The sequence below is a fragment of the Manduca sexta genome, chromosome 25 (genome assembly GCF_014839805.1).
Source record: "Manduca sexta isolate Smith_Timp_Sample1 chromosome 25, JHU_Msex_v1.0, whole genome shotgun sequence".
Lineage (NCBI taxonomy): Eukaryota > Metazoa > Arthropoda > Insecta > Lepidoptera > Sphingidae > Manduca > Manduca sexta.
The window spans coordinates 9,681,805-9,702,403 of record NC_051139.1 but is presented as its reverse complement, the minus strand read 5'-3'; the positions used below and the strand labels follow the sequence as shown (position 1 = coordinate 9,702,403).

General features: G+C 32.3%; 4 protein-coding genes across 5 annotated transcripts; 2 read left to right on the top strand and 2 right to left on the bottom strand.

The window, feature by feature from the left end:
- The first annotated feature begins 1,881 nt into the window (after positions 1 to 1,881).
- On the top strand, positions 1,882 to 4,714 carry LOC115455715 (CD2 antigen cytoplasmic tail-binding protein 2 homolog). Of its 2 annotated transcripts, XM_030184389.2 has the most exons (4): positions 1,882 to 2,156; positions 2,762 to 2,978; positions 3,389 to 3,701; positions 4,170 to 4,714. In XM_030184389.2, exons 2-4 carry the CDS (start codon positions 2,793 to 2,795, stop codon positions 4,658 to 4,660), a joined length of 990 nt encoding a protein of 329 aa, XP_030040249.2. In that variant the 5' UTR covers positions 1,882 to 2,156; positions 2,762 to 2,792; the 3' UTR covers positions 4,661 to 4,714. The 2 variants fall into 2 exon arrangements, with proteins under 2 accessions (XP_030040249.2, XP_037298481.1); XM_037442584.1 differs by lacking the exon at positions 1,882 to 2,156 and having other exon boundaries at positions 2,640 to 2,978.
- On the bottom strand, positions 4,697 to 9,462 carry LOC115455684 (GPI ethanolamine phosphate transferase 1). Its single transcript, XM_030184352.2, has 12 exons — positions 9,126 to 9,462; positions 8,593 to 9,045; positions 8,278 to 8,408; positions 8,008 to 8,210; positions 7,422 to 7,920; positions 7,172 to 7,347; positions 6,695 to 6,882; positions 6,213 to 6,439; positions 5,948 to 6,141; positions 5,739 to 5,843; positions 5,342 to 5,533; positions 4,697 to 4,961 (listed from the first exon to the last, which is right to left on the bottom strand). Exons 1-12 carry the CDS (start codon positions 9,320 to 9,322, stop codon positions 4,716 to 4,718), a joined length of 2,811 nt encoding a protein of 936 aa, XP_030040212.2. The 5' UTR covers positions 9,323 to 9,462; the 3' UTR covers positions 4,697 to 4,715.
- On the bottom strand, positions 9,350 to 11,588 carry LOC115455726. Its single transcript, XM_030184399.2, has 2 exons — positions 10,381 to 11,588; positions 9,350 to 10,271 (listed from the first exon to the last, which is right to left on the bottom strand). The coding sequence occupies exons 1-2, from the start codon at positions 10,680 to 10,682 to the stop codon at positions 10,025 to 10,027; spliced, it is 549 nt and encodes a 182-aa protein (XP_030040259.2). The 5' UTR covers positions 10,683 to 11,588; the 3' UTR covers positions 9,350 to 10,024.
- Positions 11,589 to 11,654: 66 nt separating this feature from the next.
- On the top strand, positions 11,655 to 20,499 carry LOC115455675 (ras GTPase-activating-like protein IQGAP1). Its single transcript, XM_030184342.2, has 14 exons — positions 11,655 to 11,934; positions 12,049 to 12,302; positions 13,080 to 13,157; positions 13,240 to 13,384; positions 13,672 to 14,751; positions 14,827 to 15,662; positions 15,803 to 16,665; positions 16,736 to 16,961; positions 17,295 to 17,459; positions 17,557 to 17,736; positions 17,990 to 18,130; positions 18,613 to 18,763; positions 18,940 to 19,333; positions 19,534 to 20,499. The coding sequence occupies exons 1-14, from the start codon at positions 11,877 to 11,879 to the stop codon at positions 19,892 to 19,894; spliced, it is 4,932 nt and encodes a 1,643-aa protein (XP_030040202.1). The 5' UTR covers positions 11,655 to 11,876; the 3' UTR covers positions 19,895 to 20,499.
- The last annotated feature ends 100 nt before the right edge of the window (positions 20,500 to 20,599 follow it).

The window sequence follows — 20,599 nt, the reverse complement described above, 5'->3', positions numbered from 1 at the left end:
TAAGTAGCATTTCATCCGACTTGTTCGAACAAATAAAAAAATAATATAGCCTCATAAATATATTGAGGCTATAGCTATGTTTTGATTTTCAGTAGGTATTCGCCCTATAATGTAATGACCCAAATTTAGTTCAGTCATGTTAAAATATTATTCTAAATAACACGACACGCAAATGTAAACAAGTTACGCAATATACCTAGCCTCCCAAGATACCCACTGTCCAAGAAATACTGACCCTACATGCCCTTGACCAGCTTTTATCATATTATTATGTGTAGATAATAAATATTTTATATATCAATAAGTATATATTACTACACGCAAGCTCATGCCTTTTATCCTAGAAGAGGTAGGCAAGGCGCAACTGATGCACCCACTGTTCGCTATGCATATTCCGACCCATGATGTGATAGAGAAGAGCGGAAGGTAATCTATCGCCATAACCCCCCAAGGATTCCCTTCACTTCTTAACTTCATCTTGTGAGCTCGGTCTCCACACCGAATGCACGGCCATGCACGACGCGGTGGTACATTTGTCGCAGCCCTAGCCAGATAGCTATGTGTGGAAATAGTTGCCAATTCATGTTGAGGTCTATAAGGGCTCGCGATCATTTCCTGACCTTCTCCCCTCCTCTCATCCTAAGAGGTTTCCTATCCTTCTCCTATACTTTCTTCCCAGCTATCCCCTTCCAACTTTCTAGAAATTCAGTCGCTGAGCCGAGGGAGTCCAGTATCCCATTCGCAGGTTTCCCCCGGTGCTCACTACGAGTTCTGATACCCCACAAGAAAAATCCAGTTTCATGCAATCCATTCATCTAATTCCATCCAATCCATTCCTGCCCGACCTGGGATCAAACTAGACACCTCGGCACTGCAGTCCTACTATAATACAACTACGCCACCTAGACACGATATTATTATTACGAATTGAGAGATTTTTGTATATTAATGTAATCATTGAACATGAAAAATTAAAATATCTCGGAGATATTAAATATTTTCCTAACCACAACCAATATTTGTAAATTAAGTAAAACATATACGCACTCAGGAGTGCAAGGCAAAAACAAATGCAGATCTTTCAAATTTCGGAGGGATCGTATGAAGTAAATTTTGCATTTATTTAACACAAATTAAATAAATAAAAAGCACAATATTATTATATTGTATTGGTGAGGAAATTTCTATTTTGGTCTTTCAAGGATTTTAAATTTTAAATTGCACACGAAGTATAATAATTGTAATTATTGATAGAAACTGTAAAATTTCAATTGGCGCGTATTTTGATTAACTTCGTTTGAGAATAATTGGTCTTCCTCACTAATACTAACTTAAATGCAAACGCAGAAACTGCTTAACGTGTTTTGATAAAGTTTGGCAGGTGGATAGACCATATCTTAGAAGTAAATTTGGTATAATTTTTTTTTTTTTTTGGTTGGTTTGGTTCATTGAAGAAACTAATCTAAATTGGTGGCACTTATATTCTTTCGCTTGTGCACTAGTGCCGTCTATACTTACACGCGTACCGTAGACCAAAAAATTATAATTGCCTTGATGTGCTTTCACGCTGTCTTGACACGCTTAATGATTTTTGTTATGAATTCTTTGTTATAATTTTCTGTTATTTATCCATTGTTACTTGTTTGTTAATGTTGTTTAGTCAAGTTGAAAATGAAGAAATATGAGGAGAGAACCCCTCTACCATTTGATGATCCAGATGAAGGACCGTCTCATATGCAGTATTAATAAATTAGTAAAAAGTAATATTAAGTAATTTTTATGATTGAATGCTAATGAGGATTGCATATTGAAAGCGGCCGTTAGTCGTTGTCTTATTTGAAATGTCTGTGTGACAAGATGTCACAGCGTCCTTAGATACTACTACAAAAATAAGATATTTACAGAAAATATGCTGATATTCACTTAAAAAAAACTGAAAATCACGATGTGGAAACAATATAGAGTATTTTACATTGGTGTTTTGCTATTTCGCGGCAGATTAAGTGAACGCAAAATTTCTGTATGATAATCTTGCCAATTGACGATGTATATAATCTTAGAATTCTTTGGTGATTTAGCGATAATTATTAATCGTTATCTACTAAACGTAAGATTGGCGGGATGGGCGAATGGAAACCTAGTGGAAAACGCTTAGAGTAAGTATGCACCGTAATTAATAAAGGGATTCACGATGTAACGGCACATGAGACAGGCATCAATGACATTCTACATCAAATAAAAACGGATGCGTAGTTTTTTTTTGTGCTACCACATACTTAATTCATTTTTCCCAACTTATGACAAAATATTTTCATATTAGTTATGAAAAATAATCTATAAATATAAAATGAAATTACTCGTAAGAAAAGAGGGAAACACTATGGTCTGGCGCCTGCTATATTTTTTATAGATTCATATCGATGGTTGAAAGACTAATCGTCATTTTTTTGCGATACTATGCTTCTTACATATTTAAAATTTCTGAGAGTAAAATCAGCACTTTTATCTGTTTTTTAACTAGATAAAAATTTTCGAAAAAAATGTAAACTATAAATACTTTCATGAATTATACAGAAGCTGACATTTTTGACGGAAACTCTTACATAAGTTAAAAAATTGAAAAAATATTGTTGGCAACACTGAACTTATATTTTTTAATCTTGACAGTTTTTCCCGGATAAACTTGCAAAAATCGATTTTATGGTTGTTTTCTATTATAGTTTCGACATTAATGAATATCGAAATTTAATCCACGTTTCAGGAGAGTTGAGTGCTAATTAGTATATGAGAAAATGTCGAAGCGGCCGGCCTCTGAAGTCTTTGACGACGAAGGACCGAAACAACCAGTGAGGGAGGGAAAAAAACACTCATTGGATTCTGACGAGGAAGATAATGGGGCAGAAGAGGAAAGGAACAATGTGATGAATGCAGACGATATTGAAGGAGAAGAAGAAGGAGTTGGGGGAATTGAAGGTGAAGTAAGTAAAATAATCACGATCTTTGTATAAAAATTAATTGATATAAGTACAATAATATCAACAATAAATGTTCACTGTTTTGTTACTTGTATTAGTGATTAGCGCAAACAGCTAACCCAAGAGGTGTATTCGCTATCTGCTACAGAAGCCAAGATTTGCGTTTGGTGCCACACCGCTGTATGTTTAAAAATGTGTTCTCCAAAAGCTACATATTATTTACCTGTTCTTAAGTAACTGTCTGTTTAAAATGTATAGACAAAATACAATAATTTGAGATTGCCCTTTACTGTATACTTTGTTAGTAGATTTTATTTAGAAGCTACAACACCTGTTAAAACAATGATGGATCGCCGAAGTCTTGATAATGCAAATATAAACACATTACATTTAGAATTATGTTTTCATTTCAGATTACTATAACTCCATTTAATATGAAGGAAGAGCTGGAGGAAGGACATTTTGATGCACAAGGACATTATCAATGGAAAAAACAGACAGAAATAAAAGATGGCTGGTTAGATAACATAGATTGGGTGAAAGTCAAGGGCCGACCTGAAGACAAGTACAAAATTCACAAAAGTGAAGACAACAAAGGACTGGGCGATGAATCCAGCAGTGAAGATGAAGAGATTAATGAGAAATTTGATTTGATAGAAAATTACAAAGAAATTTTACAACATATGAAACCACGAGAAACCATTGCTAAGGCTTTGCAGAGATTAGGTAAGTATTTATGTTTTTATTTCATTCAGTGTATGTGGAATGTGGTGAATTGCTTCACCAATCAAAACTCACTTATCATATCATTTCTTCTTTTTCTCATGTGGAAACATAATAATAATAATAATATCAGCCCTGTATTATATACTTGCCCACTGCTGAGCACGGGCTCTCCTCTACCACCGTCCAACCACGCTGACCTAGTGCAGATTGGTATACTTCACACACCTTCGAAATTCCTATAGAGAACTTCTCGGATGTGCAGGTTTCCTCACGATGTTTTCCTTCACCGTTAAAGCGAACAATAAATTCACAAAGAATACACACATGATTTTTTAGAAAAGTCAGAGGTGTGTGCCCTTGGGATTTGAACCCGCGGACATTCGTCTTTGGTAGACCGTTCCACACCCAACTAGGCTATCGCCGCTTGTGGAAACATAAATTTAATAACAATAATTAACTATATTTCAGGTGCAAGTTCAAAAATTTCTTCTGCAGAGCGTTGGAAAAGGAAAAAAGCAGGAATTATTGATGAAAACAGCAAAATTGTTACAAGAATAACAGAACTTGCTAATCAAATCTTAACAAAAATGGGTAATATGGACATTTATCAAGAGAACTATGAAAAAATTAATGGCATTGTCTCTAAAGCTAGTAATGAAGATGCCGATTTAGATATGTATGCAGATGACTTTGATCAGAAAGAAAAGCAAAATCTAGAATCTAAAAATCCAGACCCAACTCCATTTGAAACTAAAACTGAGGAGAAGAATACCAATGAAGTCAAATGGGAGTTTAAATGGAGTCAAAATGATGACGATGTATCAGGACCGCATTCCACAGAACAAATGAATAAGTGGGCTTCAGAAGGCTACTTTAAATCTGGTGTATGGGTGAAAAAGCAAGGAGAAGACAGTCAATTTTACAATTCCAACAGAATTGATTTTGAATTATACATGTAGTCTTCCTTTACAAAATATTGTATAAATAATCTACAATTGTATGTTTTATTTTTATTTATTCGTATTTTTTTCGAGTTTTTAATAATCTCTTTACAAAGCTGTATGAACTAAAATCAGTCATTAATCTTGCAATCTGGTTAATCAAAACAATAAATAGAGTGATTACTTGAACAATAACATAGTGAGAAATTGATGTCCCAATTTCCAACCAGCTTCCTGTATTCTTCACTTTATACAGCAAATGAATTCCCATTATGTTTGAATACATCAAAACTACTATATTTAAATAACCAACAGGTGCCTGAAATTGCAAAACAATATTATTATTATTCAAATTTTCACCCATATTCACGAACAATATAAGAACGCACAGTGCGCCCGAACACCAGAGTCTGCAAATACGTAGTTTAGCTTTGTTCAGCTTTGTTTATCTGATGGCCAACTCAAGCAAAGTTGTATCTGAATATTAGCTAATCATAGTTTTGTATGCACTGCAAAGGCTATCATGCCAAAACTACTGAGAAGGCTGTCATGATTAAAGCACTGGGATATAGAATTATTATCATAAGAGAGCGCTGTACATATCCAAATAACGTTTGTAAATACAAGCCTCTGACACAATAATATTATCCTGAACCCATAGTCCATTTTACATTGTAAGCTTAGATTGTAATACAGTACCTTTGTCAAACATTGCACCGCTCTAAAACCACAAGCAACAACGAGGAATGGTGCTAGGGTTTTCAATAATATTAGAGTTGTAATAACAAATGGGTGGAAAGATGTTATGAAGCAAGTCACCCATCTGACTTCAAATGAATTCAATGATGCAATATTGCCTGTGCCAAAAAATGCTAATATTATGTATAATATCTGAAAATTCTAGTTGAGGATAATCATAAGTATAGATAATCTAGTTGAGGATAAACTATCTTTATTTGAAAACACCTTGGGCTTTGTCATACAAATTTTTACTTAATTATAATGAAGCCCAAGAAATATATTGAATATGATGAAGTATTTCCTATCTGAAATCCATCTATTTTATGGTAATAACTTGTAAGTTTAAAAAGGATACAAAAAAGAATGCTCGTCTAAAATCTTCATTGTTTATGCTTCTTTCAATAACTGGAAAACCGCCTTTCTTATCATCTTGTTCACTTTCAAAACTGCATTCTATGATCTATGAATAGAAATTTTTAAAGAAATATTTATGATCCAATAATTAATAAAATTACTATAATCCCTGTTACATAAAAAACATGATGAGAATAAGATCAAACAAACCTTCACATTTTTTAAACGAAGCAACTTAAATTCAATGAATATCCAAGACATTATATTTAATATCAGGGCCACCATAAACAATCCTTCATGAGAGACTGATAATAATAGGTAAAAATTTAATATAGATGTATTTAAAGCAAAGAGACGACAAACCAGTCTCCTTGAAAATGTAACTGGTATGATGAAGCATAATACTGAAAAAATAAATAATTAGTAATTTACTGAAGAATATATTTTAAAAGAAAAAAAAAGTTATTATGTTTACCTGCAATAAACCAGGCTATAATTTGATACCATGTTGAAACTGGAGTGCCATTATCAAACCTTTTTGATTGAACATATATATTCTGTAGTGAAATAATTAAGAGAACCATTTGAATTATATTTAATATTATTTCTCTTCTATATTCATCTTTATCTTGTCTTTTGTTCAATAATACTGATTTAGTATAAATAGCTATCATAGCTAGCCAAAACAATCCTGCTATTACCCTGGAATCAAATACATCATAAGTATATTATTATCCATTATAATCTTAGAAGCACATAAAAAAAATTAAAATACGATATCACATTATTATAATTTATATAAACTTTTAGTAACTTGATATTACAAATATGGATCACAATATTATTAACTTTTAAGAAATAGGAAAGAAATGTTAATCTTATACAATATTTTTTTTCACATCAAGAAAGATCTTAATGTTTTATTCATAAAGATAGATCATTGCGTTCTATACTTACACTAATTCAATATATACATTCTTACCAACAACAGGCATGAATGAAAAAATACTAAGTGCCAAACACCCACAGGACCAGGCGGGAAGTAGCTTCTTGTTTAAATGTTTCCCTGATGAGGACATAAATGGCCACACAGCCATGCCCAACAGAGGTATGCTCAACATCCACCTATAGGTGAAAGACAATCCCTAAAACATTCATGAGACTGCAATAAGTATTAAAAAAAAATTGTGTTTGTATATAATATTATATTTTAATACCAAATTCAGCAAAACAAAGGAAAGTCTAAAAGAACAAACATCTACCCACCCTATAATTATGTGTATGTATTGTATTTGAACTTGAATTACGCTGAATACATGGACATATGTACTGGTTCTCAAATCTCATATAAGTTTGTTTATTAAAAAGGAGAGAACTATTTGCTTACATTTACGTTCTTGATTTCTTTCTTGAATATTGTATAGAAATAATTACCATAGCAAAAGATCCCACAATGTAACTAATAATTTCTACAAATAATGTGTATGTACTCTTGTTTTCCTTAAGTTTCCTTATTGCCTTTATCCATACATGCAATGGTGACAAGGCATACCACCACAAAAGTATTGGCATTAAGAAATAAACATAATACTGCATTGGTAAATTTTGCACTGCAACAGCAATAAAAAAATATTAAAATTACAGTAATAAAATAATAAATAATAGTAAAAGGAATGAATCTTACCACATACTATGCAGAATGATGTAAAACATAATATAGAAAATATAATATTTAATAGTTCAGTCACTGGAACACCATAAAACCTTAAAGTTCTCTTGAAATTAGGAGAACCCGGATCCACATTGATTTTTTGTGTCAATACAATTTTAAGTAAATATGCTATCCAACCCATAAATGATAAAGTGACTAGAATAAGAAGTGGGCCTTGGTAGTAATTGTGATAATATCTCAAGCCTGCAAGACTTAATCTAATAATCTCTTCACTAAATAATATTAATTGTTCAAAATTTTCTTCCAATACCAACTTCTCTGTAAAACTTATAATTTCATCATATTTGTCCCGAGTCAATGGATTGTAGGGTTGATAAATGTATGATATTGCATCAGTTTCTATATCAAGTCTTTTCTTATTATACTGTGCTGCTAATTGTCTGGAATTACTGTACACAGCCAAAGCTTTATTTGATAATGTCATGTTCAATAATTCTATTCTTACTTCACCCTAAAAAAAATATATTGTTTATTTTATAAATCATACACAAACTTTTTAAACCTATTCTGGGACATTTGAAAATAAAAGTATACATACTATAGAATTTACTGGAACTGGAATGGAAAGAATTGTGGACATAAGTGGTGCAAGGTCTGCTTGATTGAGATCTAGTCTATGGTCCAAGGACATAAACAGTGTTGCAGGATCACTAGTACCCCAATTATAGATAGTGTTTATACCTGCACCCCATACAACATATGGTGTTTGTGTTTCATGATCATCTCCAGAGCCATGAGAACCTGTAATTTTTCCAATTAAAAATATTATATAGAGATAAAATTAAGAATAAAGAAATGCAGAACATACCCCAATCTGTCATGCCATGGTCTGAAGTCATTAAGAAAGTTGTCTTCCCATCATCACCATAATATTCTCTAATGACTTTCTCAACTTCCTTTATACCTTCATCCACATATCTTAGCTGGGTCAAAAAGTTTCTGCACAAAAAGGGAAAAGTACATATGACCAACCATGCAACACAGTAATTCATTTGAAGAGAATTAATAATAAAAACATAATGGATGCACATTTTTGTTTATCATTCAAAATTGAGATATTCTTTAAACTATATGGTGTGGAGTGTGAAAAACAAATAATGACAATCATTTCCAATGCACTTACGGTGTCTTTGGTTTATGTGTATGACCTGAAGTATCAGTGCCAAGTAAATGTAAAAAGAATATTATTTTCTTTTTGCTTAATTTATCTGCTTCTTCCTCATTTTTTTTAGCGCTTAAAAACAAGTCTGAGACACTGTGGAACACCCATGCATCCAATAGAGTAGTGTTCTGACTAGTACTGAAGCTACTGTCATATGGATCAAACACATTACCAGTTATATGGTCATCATGACCTTTAGTAAATATATTAACAATATCATAAGCACCCCAACACCATGTATGCTTTGTTTGATTAAACACTGAATCAAAATCAACTGGGTTTTCCTTCCACCCTTTTGCTACTGCTGAGGGATCCTCATAAAATCCTGCTATGACCGCAACATGCCCTGGTCGGGATTCAGTCGGCACTTGAGTATTAGATATACCCCATCTCCCAATAGAGTTCGCAACTGATCTGTAACATAGTTTAACAAGTAACAAGTAGATAAAGACAAGAGAATATATAAATCCGTTTTTATAATATGTAAAACAAACCTCATGTACGGCATTGTTGTGTAATTGACAAATGATTCAGCCCTTAATCCATCTACAATAAATAGCACGAGCCGGTCTGCCACTGCCTCATGTTTTGGCTGATAAGGAACCACATCCTTGACAATCGGAGACTTAAAATATATATCAAATATCGAAAATAAAAATATTAAATGAATAAAGAGACCTACGAAAAACATATTATATGTTGAAATAATCTAATGTAATTCAAAAAATCATAATTTATTAATAAGTAAAGCCTTTCCCGTTTATTGCAATCTTATTATACAGATTTGACACTTCACTAACGATATCTTGTTATGACGTTTCTTGTGGTGTGTAGTCAGTTATTTGGAAAAAAAAATGTGGTGTGAAAAAAGAACATGACAAAAAGAGACTCATTCATGCGACACGGATACAAAGAACATAATACACGCAGACTACTTAATAAAGACTAAGATAAGACTACATATAAAATGTATGTAAAATAAATTATAATAAAAAAGCAGCCGGTCTAACGGCCTTATTTTTTTTCACCTCCCTTTTCGTTAAAAAATAATATTATTATCATAAATATACGCTACCACTCTGTAATACGAACTACCGATAGACATGAACATCATATGGAGGTAAAATTAATACATCACTTATGTAGATACCATTTCAAGTATTATTATACTACAGCCCACAGCATTGCAGTCTTTCAAGCAGTTACGCCGATTTTGTTTTTTATTTTTAACAAAAATATGTACTTGACTATGTAGTTAAAAGAAAATGTAATTCATTTACGAATGTACAATGTACACTTTATGGGAAAAAATCCTATGCATATAAATTTTAAGTTTAAATTAAATTATTTAAATGTTTAATGTAAGTAAACTAGAATATCGTACAGATACAAATTAAGTAGAACTTTCCGACTTCAAATCTTCAACTTTGTCATCCATTTCCATACCAGCAGAAAGCAAACCTAATAACTCGGTTTCTTGACTATCTTTTAAAGAGTTTATTACAATATCACACTGGACTCTATCATCAAGAAATTCTTTAGGTGTTAGACCTAGAGTTGTGTATGCTCGACGTATTTGACCTGCACTTAACCACCCACGCTGTCCTGGATCGAAACTTTTAATTACAGCTTTCAAATGCCTGAAAATGTTAAAGGAAAAGTTATGATATTATAGTCCGTCTGTGGCTTGAAATAGATAGGCAATAGACATATAGTTTTTGTTTTTATCTTCGAAATTTTCATTACTACCTTGATTCATAAAGTACTGGTGCCAAAGCATATCCCGCTCGGAATAACATGCAGTCATCCAATAACTTTTCCAAATATACCATTGGCTTATCTGAACCTTCAGCTATTACTTTGGTAAATAGAAATCTTATTAATTCTGGAATACGACGTTCCCGCAGGTAGTATTCTGTTCTAGACACTGTGGTTAAAATATTTTGTTTTCGGCCCAAAATCACAATCCCTTCAGATGACTTATCATCGAGTAAACATTTACAAACGGAAATCTCATTAGGTTGAGTTTCAGTACTTTTGAAATTTTCCATATTAAAATAAAAATATAGATTATTATAGGCACTTTTATAATTCTTTATTCCAATTCCAATTTGTTATGATTGGCTGTATCGTTTTTACGACGATATATTGACGGTTTCTGCCAAATTTCTACGTCAATGATTCTTAAAAGAGATAAATATACTAGAGTTCTACATTTAAAAAAAGGAACCAAAAAGTATTAATCGCTATATCACAGACGAAACTTTGCTATATGTTTATATTTTATAAGGATAATTACTTTTTCCAAGGAGTACGTACTTATTTTGTCTAAGTAGTATTTGCTGAGCAGGGGAGACTGAACTAAGCCTTCGGTGCTTAACGGCCGTTTTCAATAAGTAATCCAGACTTACATCTTCGATTACATCTCGAGAATAAACCAATCAAAATATATCATTTGTAAGCATGAAAAAAAAAAACTTTTTTTTATCGGTCCATATCCGCAACGGGTCGAAGAAGCTATTATGATTCTTTATTGAAATCGGCACTTAATCAACCTTAACATATGTTAAAGGAAATCAATCCTACGTTTATTTTCATTAGTTTTAACCAGTCAGTACTTACTTTCAATATAATATTAAGATCAACACAGAATCGGTGTGAAGCCGCTACCAGGCTCCACAGATTACCAGCGCAGCATTTAACCGCGACTGCGTGACTTCCTTGAACAGCGATTTTTCAAAGCTCGCGCCAATCGCTACATTTTGCACGCGACTCTTTAGAATTTACGCGGAATTTAGAATCTTAAAACTAACTTGAAAAAAAATTACGAAAAAGAGCAAAGTTACTTTAAATTATTCAGTGTTTAAAATTAAACATGTCCAAAGAAATGTCGACTAATTTCATTTCATTCATTCATGGAATAATTCAGCATGAGTGTGTAAGACAACACTGTATTATAACAGGAGCGTTCTAGATTTAGAATCTGATTTCAGAAACGGAAACACGGTTGTATTAGCCCAGCCTAAACCCAATCAAAACATCTGTTTATATTGTCAAATGTCAACTGTTGAACCGTTTTATTTAAATCTAACGGCGATGTTATTCACATTTCACTTTCAACATAAGACAAGGATCTATAGTGTTTTGACCGAGTTGTTTACAGTGATTCTTGCTAAATAATCCAATAATGCTTTTGAAATCCGTTAAATTGCAAATGTAACTTCTTTATTCTGTTACTTCTAAATATGTATACTATAATGGAGCACGATAACGAAGACATTCGTATAGGAAAAATTGACGACAGTAAGTTTATGAAATTATATTTTGTTTAATTGTGCAGGATAGATATCAAATTGTTATTAATGAGCCGAGTATCGCACTAGATAGTAATTTTGTTACAAATTATGATGTTCCTAGTTGACACGGAAGTACGAAAAACTGGGCAGGAAATGGACGTTATTAGACAAAGAACTGTTGCTTACGAATATCTTTGCCGATTGGAAGAAGCTAAGTTATGGATGGAGGCATGTCTGAAAGAAAAACTTCCGACCGCCACGGAATTTGAAGAAAGCCTGCGTAATGGAGTGTATTTAGCAAAGTTGGCTAATTTTATTTATCCTGAGTTACTTCCTTTGAATAAAATTTATGACATCGACCAAAAGAGATACAAGGTATTACTGTGATACTAGTAATATTTTTAAACAATAAATTATGTTTGATTAATATATTGGTGAAATGGAAGTCTACAAATAGATTCCAAAATACAATTGAAACTTTTTATAGTTTTAAGTTATGTATACTTATTTATATGCTCACAACTTAAAACCTAAAAAAAACACCAATTAAATATGTAAATAATAAAAAAAAATGTTATGTTGAATAACTTGTACACCAGTAAATTCTCTGTATTTTTTTAATCCATAAGTGTGTTGGATTTAATAACTAATCTAATTGGTAAAGGGAATGAGGAAGGTAGGGGGGTGCCACTGCTCTCATAAAATTTAACACAAATACAAATATTTGAATGTACTTTTGTAAATGATTGCAATGATCTACAAACAAATTTCCCTTTACCTCCTCTGAATTGAAGCTTAATTACACCCTTGTTTAAGGGCACAAGGTTAAACAGCTATGGGTATTTAATATTTAATAGAAATGCAATCCAGGGCTGATAATATAATTCTACTATTATTAAAAACCAATATTACTAATAAAAAACTGTGAAGATATTTGAACCATAGATAAACCCAGTCTGATAATCTAATATCAATTAGACTATTTAATTAAAAAAATGCACAAACAGAATTAATAATTATGTCTAATTTATTCTGAAATTCTGCATGAATCATAAGTAAAGCTGATTATAAATAAACAACAATGGATCATTAGCCCTGATAATAATACTTACTGTTGTTTGACTCATTACATATTGTTTCTTTATTTTGCAGTATATGGGTGTTCAATTCAAACACACTGATAACATAAATAAGTTTTTACAAATCTTAAAGAAAACTGAACTTCCAGTGGTAATATTTATTTTTATATTAAAAAATAAATTATAATCGCTTAATTTTCATATTTTAACCAAATATATTTCATTAATTGCAGACTTTTCAGCCTGAAACAACTGATATATATGATAAAAAGAATATGCCAAAAGTAATTTACTGTATACATGCACTGAGCTCACATCTATTCAAACTAGGAAAAGCGCCCCTTATTCATGATGTATTTGGAAAAGTAACATTTACTGGTAAATCATTTCTTTAATTAATTAACCACAACACATTTTCTGCTTGGGTTTTGTACTCAATTTTCCTCAAAGATGCGAAAGGTTGAATAAGTTTTCACTCTAAATAATTAACGCTGTAGAAGTATTTCTAAGACTTCATAGTTTTAAGATCCAACTGTGATATTCAAATTATTATTCCTTCTATTAATATTATTTTTCACTTTCATCAAATTATCAACAATCTATTGAGATTTGGTATGGTCAGCATAAATATGAGACTTTAATTATTATAATTGCAAATATTTCAGATGAGGAATTAGACACTGTATCAAAGGATTTGCAGAAGTGTGAACACCCACTTCCTATGTTTCAAAAAATTGGAGGGATATTGTCCAATAATAGCGTTGACAATGGTGCATGCCTACATAATGCAGTTGTAGAACTTAATAGAATGCTTGATACTGAAAAATCTATTACTTCAGCTATTTTGAACCCTCATTTAAAAATAAAATATGTTCAGAATCAACTGTTGGATGAATACAAGAAAGCTTTGCAAGTAGCAAAGGAAGAAAAAGTTAAAGCCGCTCATAATCACTCATTAAATGAGAGCTATGTATCTGATGCATATGATGAATTATTAACACAAGTTGAAATTCAGGGTCATGTTATCTCAGTAAACTACAAATTCCTATGGAAGCAACTGTGTGCTGCAGCACAAAACGGTGATGTCAATACTTTACAAAAGATTTTTGATGAAGATTGGGTTAAGTTAAAAAATTATAATTGTGATAATTTAGATTTCTACTGTGATGTAGTTAAGGAAACAATAGAATGTAATAAAGATGTTGATGTGGAGAGTGTATCAAATTGGCACAAAATATTTCAGAATGTTATTATTGAAGGCAATCAACAATCTCAAAAACATAAAGCTCACAAGACAGCAATTTTTCATGTTAACAATGCTTTAGACGAAGGCAGCCCAGAAGACTTGTATGAGGCACTTACAAATCCAGATTTAGAATTAAATATCAAGATAGATAAATTTGCTGCACCATTGTTATATGAAGAAATGAAACTGGAAAAGTATGAATTGGAGAAGAATCTTAATGAAAGTGAAATATTAGCATCAGTATCGTATTTATCTGCTGTAGCATCTGTTTCTCAGGCTGTGGAGAGAGGTGAAGACTATGCTGTGTGGAGCTGTCTTAACTCCAAACAACTCCAGCTAGAGAGTTTAAGACCTCATTGTCGAAGACGTTACTTATCTGCATTGGCAACTGCACTGCAGGTTAAAGTAAGAGAACAATGTGCCTGTCCATTATTGACCTTAGAAGACATCCGTGATACCGTTGAAATGGTTAACTTAAAAGATGATGTTAATGAAGAATGTATGTATTGTATCATTTAAATTTATTTTATTGTTGCTTTTAATATTCACTTTAATTTTTATTTTCTTTGCGCAGTGGTCTCTGTTATTGAAAACATAAACAAAGCTGTATTACAAGAAGATGCTGACACTCTAATGATACTATTGAAAAGTCCATGTCTGAAGTTAATGTCTTCTTTACATAAGGAAGAAAAGGAACTTTATTTGAGAATGCTAAAGAAAGTTCTTATACAAAAAGAACCCCAAAACCTATGGTATGATGATATTTTAGACGTTATTAAAGATGTTAATATTGAATCAAATAAAGTGAAAGAGTTAACTGATAGATTAGTTCAGTTAAATTTGTCTGTATTGAAAAACAATATAAATGATTTTTGGATTGCTATTTCAAGCCCTATTGTAGCTACTTCAAGGATACTGGAAAATTCATGTAAAGATGTATATTTCCAAATGTTTATAAAATCATTAAAAAAGAAGGGTCAGAACATTTGCCCATGGATCGTCTGCCACACTGATGCCGGCAATACTGTTTATATTGATGTGGAATCCTATACTTATAGTTGGACCACACCAAAGGATTTTGTTCCTTATGCACGGTACTTGAGTAAAAAAGATATCCATGGCATTATTGAGAAAGCAAATAAACATCATGTCAATAAGTACAAACAAATGGTTATAGAGCAATCTATTATAAAGTTACAAGCATATTGCAGAGGATATCTGCTTAGAAAAACTATGACAGAGAGACTTAGCTACTTCCTATCCAACGAATATTACATAATTAAAATTCAGGCTTGGTGGAGAAAAGTAATGATGGAGAGGAAGCATGGAACTCTTATAAAAATGAAAATCATTGAAGCTAAATTAAAAAGGGAAAGGAAACAAAACCCTTGGGCCTGGTACAAAATTCAGGTATGAATTTAGGCTGTAATCATTTTTTTTTTGTGAATAACTTTCATATCATAAGTCGTTTTATGTTTCTGTGCATTGTGTTTATTGCAGTTCTGAGTAAAAAGTGTGCATATGAAATAACTACAATATTTCTTTTATAGGAACAAAAAATTATTAAGATCCAAGCTCTGTGGCGAGGGCGACGAGCGCGACAAGCGTTTATCTCACTCTTCCATTCGCCCAACCCACCACTTCGAGTGGTAAAAAAATTCATACCTCTGTCGGAATTTTCTACTGAAGATTATGACCGAGAAATGGAACTTCAATCATTGAAATCTGAAGTTGTACAGTCCATACGGAGAAATCAAGAACTATCAAAACAAATTGATGATATGGATCTTAAGATAGGTCTTCTCGTCCAAAACAGAATTGCATTACAAGAAGTGGCTGCGCATGGTTTGAAACTTAATAATTTGGTAAAACACAATTCAATGACGAAACTTGTCTTTCAAGAACGTCCTGACGGTAAAGGGAAACTAATGACAATATCAACTGCCGTCAAGGGTCTTAAATCACTGACGAAAGAGTCGAAACGGCTTCTGGATGGATATCAACATTTGTTCTATGAACTACAAACTAATCCCACTTACCTATCAAAACTTCTGTTTTGTATACCTCAGAATAAAACAAATTTCTTTCTACAAAATGTTGTGTTGAGCTTATATAATTTTGGTGCATATGCCAGAGATGAATACCTGTTACTTAAGTTGTTCAGATTTACTCTTGAAGGGGAAATTAGTTGCAAGGTCATGAAGCCTTTTGATATAATTGCATCTACACCACTAGTGCTTAAAATGGCTGTGAGTTTATCAAGGCAATTGTCAGGTTTAAACAGCTTGCAGTCTATAATTGGACCTCTAGTTGAGATGATACTGAAGGATAAAGATCTGAACATTGAAACAGGACCTGTTGAGATTTATAAGACATGGAGGAATGAAACTGAAATGAAAACTGGAGAAATATCGTAAGTATGTTAAAAAATGTAAACCCTGTTTAACAGCAATATTTATAATTAACATGTCAATTTTCTTAAGGAAACTGCCGTACACTGTCACACAAGAAGAGGCCCTTACATATCCTGAGGTGAAAACTAGACTAGAAATTGCATTGAGTCAATTGAAGACAATAGTGACAATGTTTTTGGATAAAATTACAAATTCTACAGATTTATTGCCTTTTTGTATTACATACATGGCTCGCGTTTTACACAGAGCACTCACAACAAAATTTCCTCATACGCCAGAAAAAGACATTTTAAAGGTAAATATTAAATTTATTTTAGTATTGTAAAATAACATAAAATTATTAGTCTATGTTTTCGCTTAGGACATTGTCAAGTAATTGAAAAATAAGAGGGAAAGAAGTGTTTTATATATTTTTGATATTATTATGTTTAAAGTTTCATTAATGTAAGGGGCGGCTTTAAGGAAAGGAGGGGGTAGGGGGAGGAGTACCTTGCGATGAAGAAACAACACAAAATGATTGTTTGGCCTGACCTATCACAATAACAGTATTATTCCTATGGATACTTCATACAACACTCTTACATAATAATATTATATATGCAACATATTCACTAATTATCTATTTCAGGTGATTGGCAATTTGGTGTACTATCAATTTTTGAATGCAGCAATAGTTGCACCTGATGCATTTCATATAATCAATATGCAAAACGGTGGCAGTCTCACAACAGATCAAAGAAAGAACCTTGCCTCTGTTGCCAAAATACTACATTTTTCAGCTGCCAAAAAGGGTGTAAGTGTTTTGTATTTTTATTTATTGATAATATAATACAAATAAAAGTATGTATACATACTAAAACAGTTATCTAATGATTACAATATTATTTTAGTTTGGAGAAGAATCAAGTCACCTAAGATGCCTAAATCCATTTATTGTGGAATGTCATGAGAAAATGAAGGAGCTGTTCCGTCGATGTTGCCGTGGACCCACACTAGAGGAGTACTTCGCAGTAGACGAATACACTGAAGCGACTTTGTTGCATCAACCCCATATACTTATAACAGTTCAGGTAAAGTTTGTTTTAATATGTGACTTTTTAAATGGTTTTAGCCGAAACATAGTAGGTCAATATTTCTGGTCAGTAAATAGCAATAAGCTCGCCCCTTTATTATGTGGGACCTAACAGCTGGCGAAACATGGGTGTGATAACACCTTTCCTTACCCGTAAAAGGCAACAAAGGTGTGATAATATGTATGTGAACAAAAGATTCCTAATATGACATAATATTATTTCTCTAATTAACATAAATGTTTTCTTAAAGGAAATTGTGGACACTCACGCTCTTCTCGTGGAATACCAGGACGTCATAGCGCGTGATCCTAGTGACAGACTGAACGAATTATTGGACGATTTGGGGGATGTGCCCTCCGTAGCCGAACTTGCTCCGCGCGAAACTGATATTGTAAGAATATTTAAAAGTATTTATTGTTAGAGTATAATATATCATATTATATTCTGGGTTGGAGAAGGAAATTAATTAACCGCCGACTTCAATAAACGATCCCAATTGCTTTTTCAATCCACAACGCAAGTAGTTTTTTATTCTTGGCATTGGATCAAAGATTAGGGTAGGAATCGTTTATTGAAAACGGCCGAAAATATAGTCACAGATAAGTTGATTTGATGAAAACCCAAGTTGATTAATCAATGTCCTTATTGCCTCCGTTTTAAGTTGGAGTTGTAAGGCTGTTATTTGGGAAGCCCTGGGTTTTATTTCCAAATAGATTTTTTTTGTGTATTGGTAATCAATATTTTTGAGATAAAATTTCCCAAGGTAGTGAACGTCACGGATACCCAGTTACGATTTTTTTTTGTCAATTGTTCTTCCTAAGTTGCTAAGTTTACCCACAAATAGTATAAGTAACATTTTGTTTTCGTCAATAGATGGGTGGGTGTACAGAAGAGAATGCCCGCTTAGAAGTGTGTCTAGCCCTTGTGAGTAAATACCAAGCGCCATCAGATGATATGACTGACTTGAATAAACTCTTTATCAAGACTAAAGAATTATGTGTGGCTATTCTGCCTTTTCTAAACGGTGAGTAGTAGTTACTCCTTAAATTGATGATCCTAAAATACAGAATTATTTAATATGATATGGATTTAAATGGAGTATCTAATCATTTTTAACATAATAATATGTGCAATTGCTTGTCCAAGCTACCCATTTTTAAATTTTTACTAATGTAGGTACCTGGTACATGTAATTTGTAGGGGAGCATTTGTTAGAAGCCCTTGTCATCGGAACTACGAAGGATCAACAAGACCAGTACGCGAAAAAAATTCAACAACGTATTTATTCTGGGCAAGCGCGACCAGACGAGGCCATGACACTGCGCGAGCACATCGCGAAATTACGCAAAAACTTACAGATGCTTGAAGATGAAGGATATGTGACTAGAGAAGATGGATACCAGGCACTGGTCACTTCGATTGCCCTAGATTTATGTAACAGAGGCAAATATAGACAGGCGCAGAAAAGGGCTTTGGCGACGCTCGCGCGAACAAAACTAAGTTTACAAGAGAAAACTAAATATTATGAGGAGAAATGCAAGTCTTATGATCAGTATATAAAGTCGTGTTTGGCTAATCTTCATGCTGGCAAACAGTAAGTTAAATTATATAGTTATATATTTAAAGTAACTAATTTTCGTACTTTGATTTGCGACGCTAGATTAAGTATCTTGGTTAAATCGCTATCTGCTAGCAGTCATGGTTTCGCGACCCTTTAGTATCTTTCATAGATTTTCTACAGATTTTAAATATCTTAACTTCTATTTCCTTCATAAATTATGCACATGTTTTCAGGAGCGTACACGCGTGTTTGCGTAGATCGGGAAAAGATGTCCAGAAGTTAAAATCTAAATACACTGCTAAGTATTCGGGTGCGAAACTGCTGGAGAGAGGAGTACTTTTAGAAATAGATGGACTTTCACAATCACAGTTTAAAAATGTTCAATTCGAAATCACCCCTACTGACCACAATGGTGTGTTTACTGTAAAAGGAAAGTTTATGGGTATAGAAATGGAGTCAATTGAAATCGACATTCAAGATTTATTACAAAAACAATATGAAGGTTGTGCTGTTATGGATATGTTTGGTAAAGCGAAAATTAATGTCAATCTTTTAATATTTTTATTAAACAGTAAGTTTTATGGTAAGTCGTAGAATAACAAATAGGTTTTAATGTGGATTCGAAATGCATAATAAAATGATGATTTAGCTTTCTATGTACTTATAATGTTTAGAGTACTTATTTTGAGTGTGTACAAAGGAGAAACAGTCTATTTCTGCTGTATGTATGTGTATATGTGAGTCGACATTATTATGTAATACTTTTTCTGAAGAATTTGCATTAAACATTTCTTGGCCATTGCATAATGCATAACAAATTAATTATAAATGGAAAAGAAACTAAAATTATTATTTATTACATCGAGACACCTGAGACTAACATACATATCAGTACACATAAAATTATTGTAAAAAATACAATGAAGTATTAATATGCCAAATTACACATGTTTTAATTTAAAATTCGTTGTGATTTTATAACTCATGTATATATTAGTATGCTAGTATTTATTCATAATCTTCTCCGATTCATGATTTGATCTTATAATTCATTTTATTTTTATGTATTCCTAACTTATACAATTATTATAAGATACATTGTTCTACATTTTAAATAATGAATTGGAAATATTTTTGTAATAATGGTCAGTATTTAATTAAATATATAAACCATGGAAAATAAACGAGGCTACAACAAACAATGATTTTATTCCATTTATTACAATATCTTATTGTGCATAATTTCTATAAATATTTTCATGATATAATATTGTTATTGAATAATAGACGGTTAGCTGT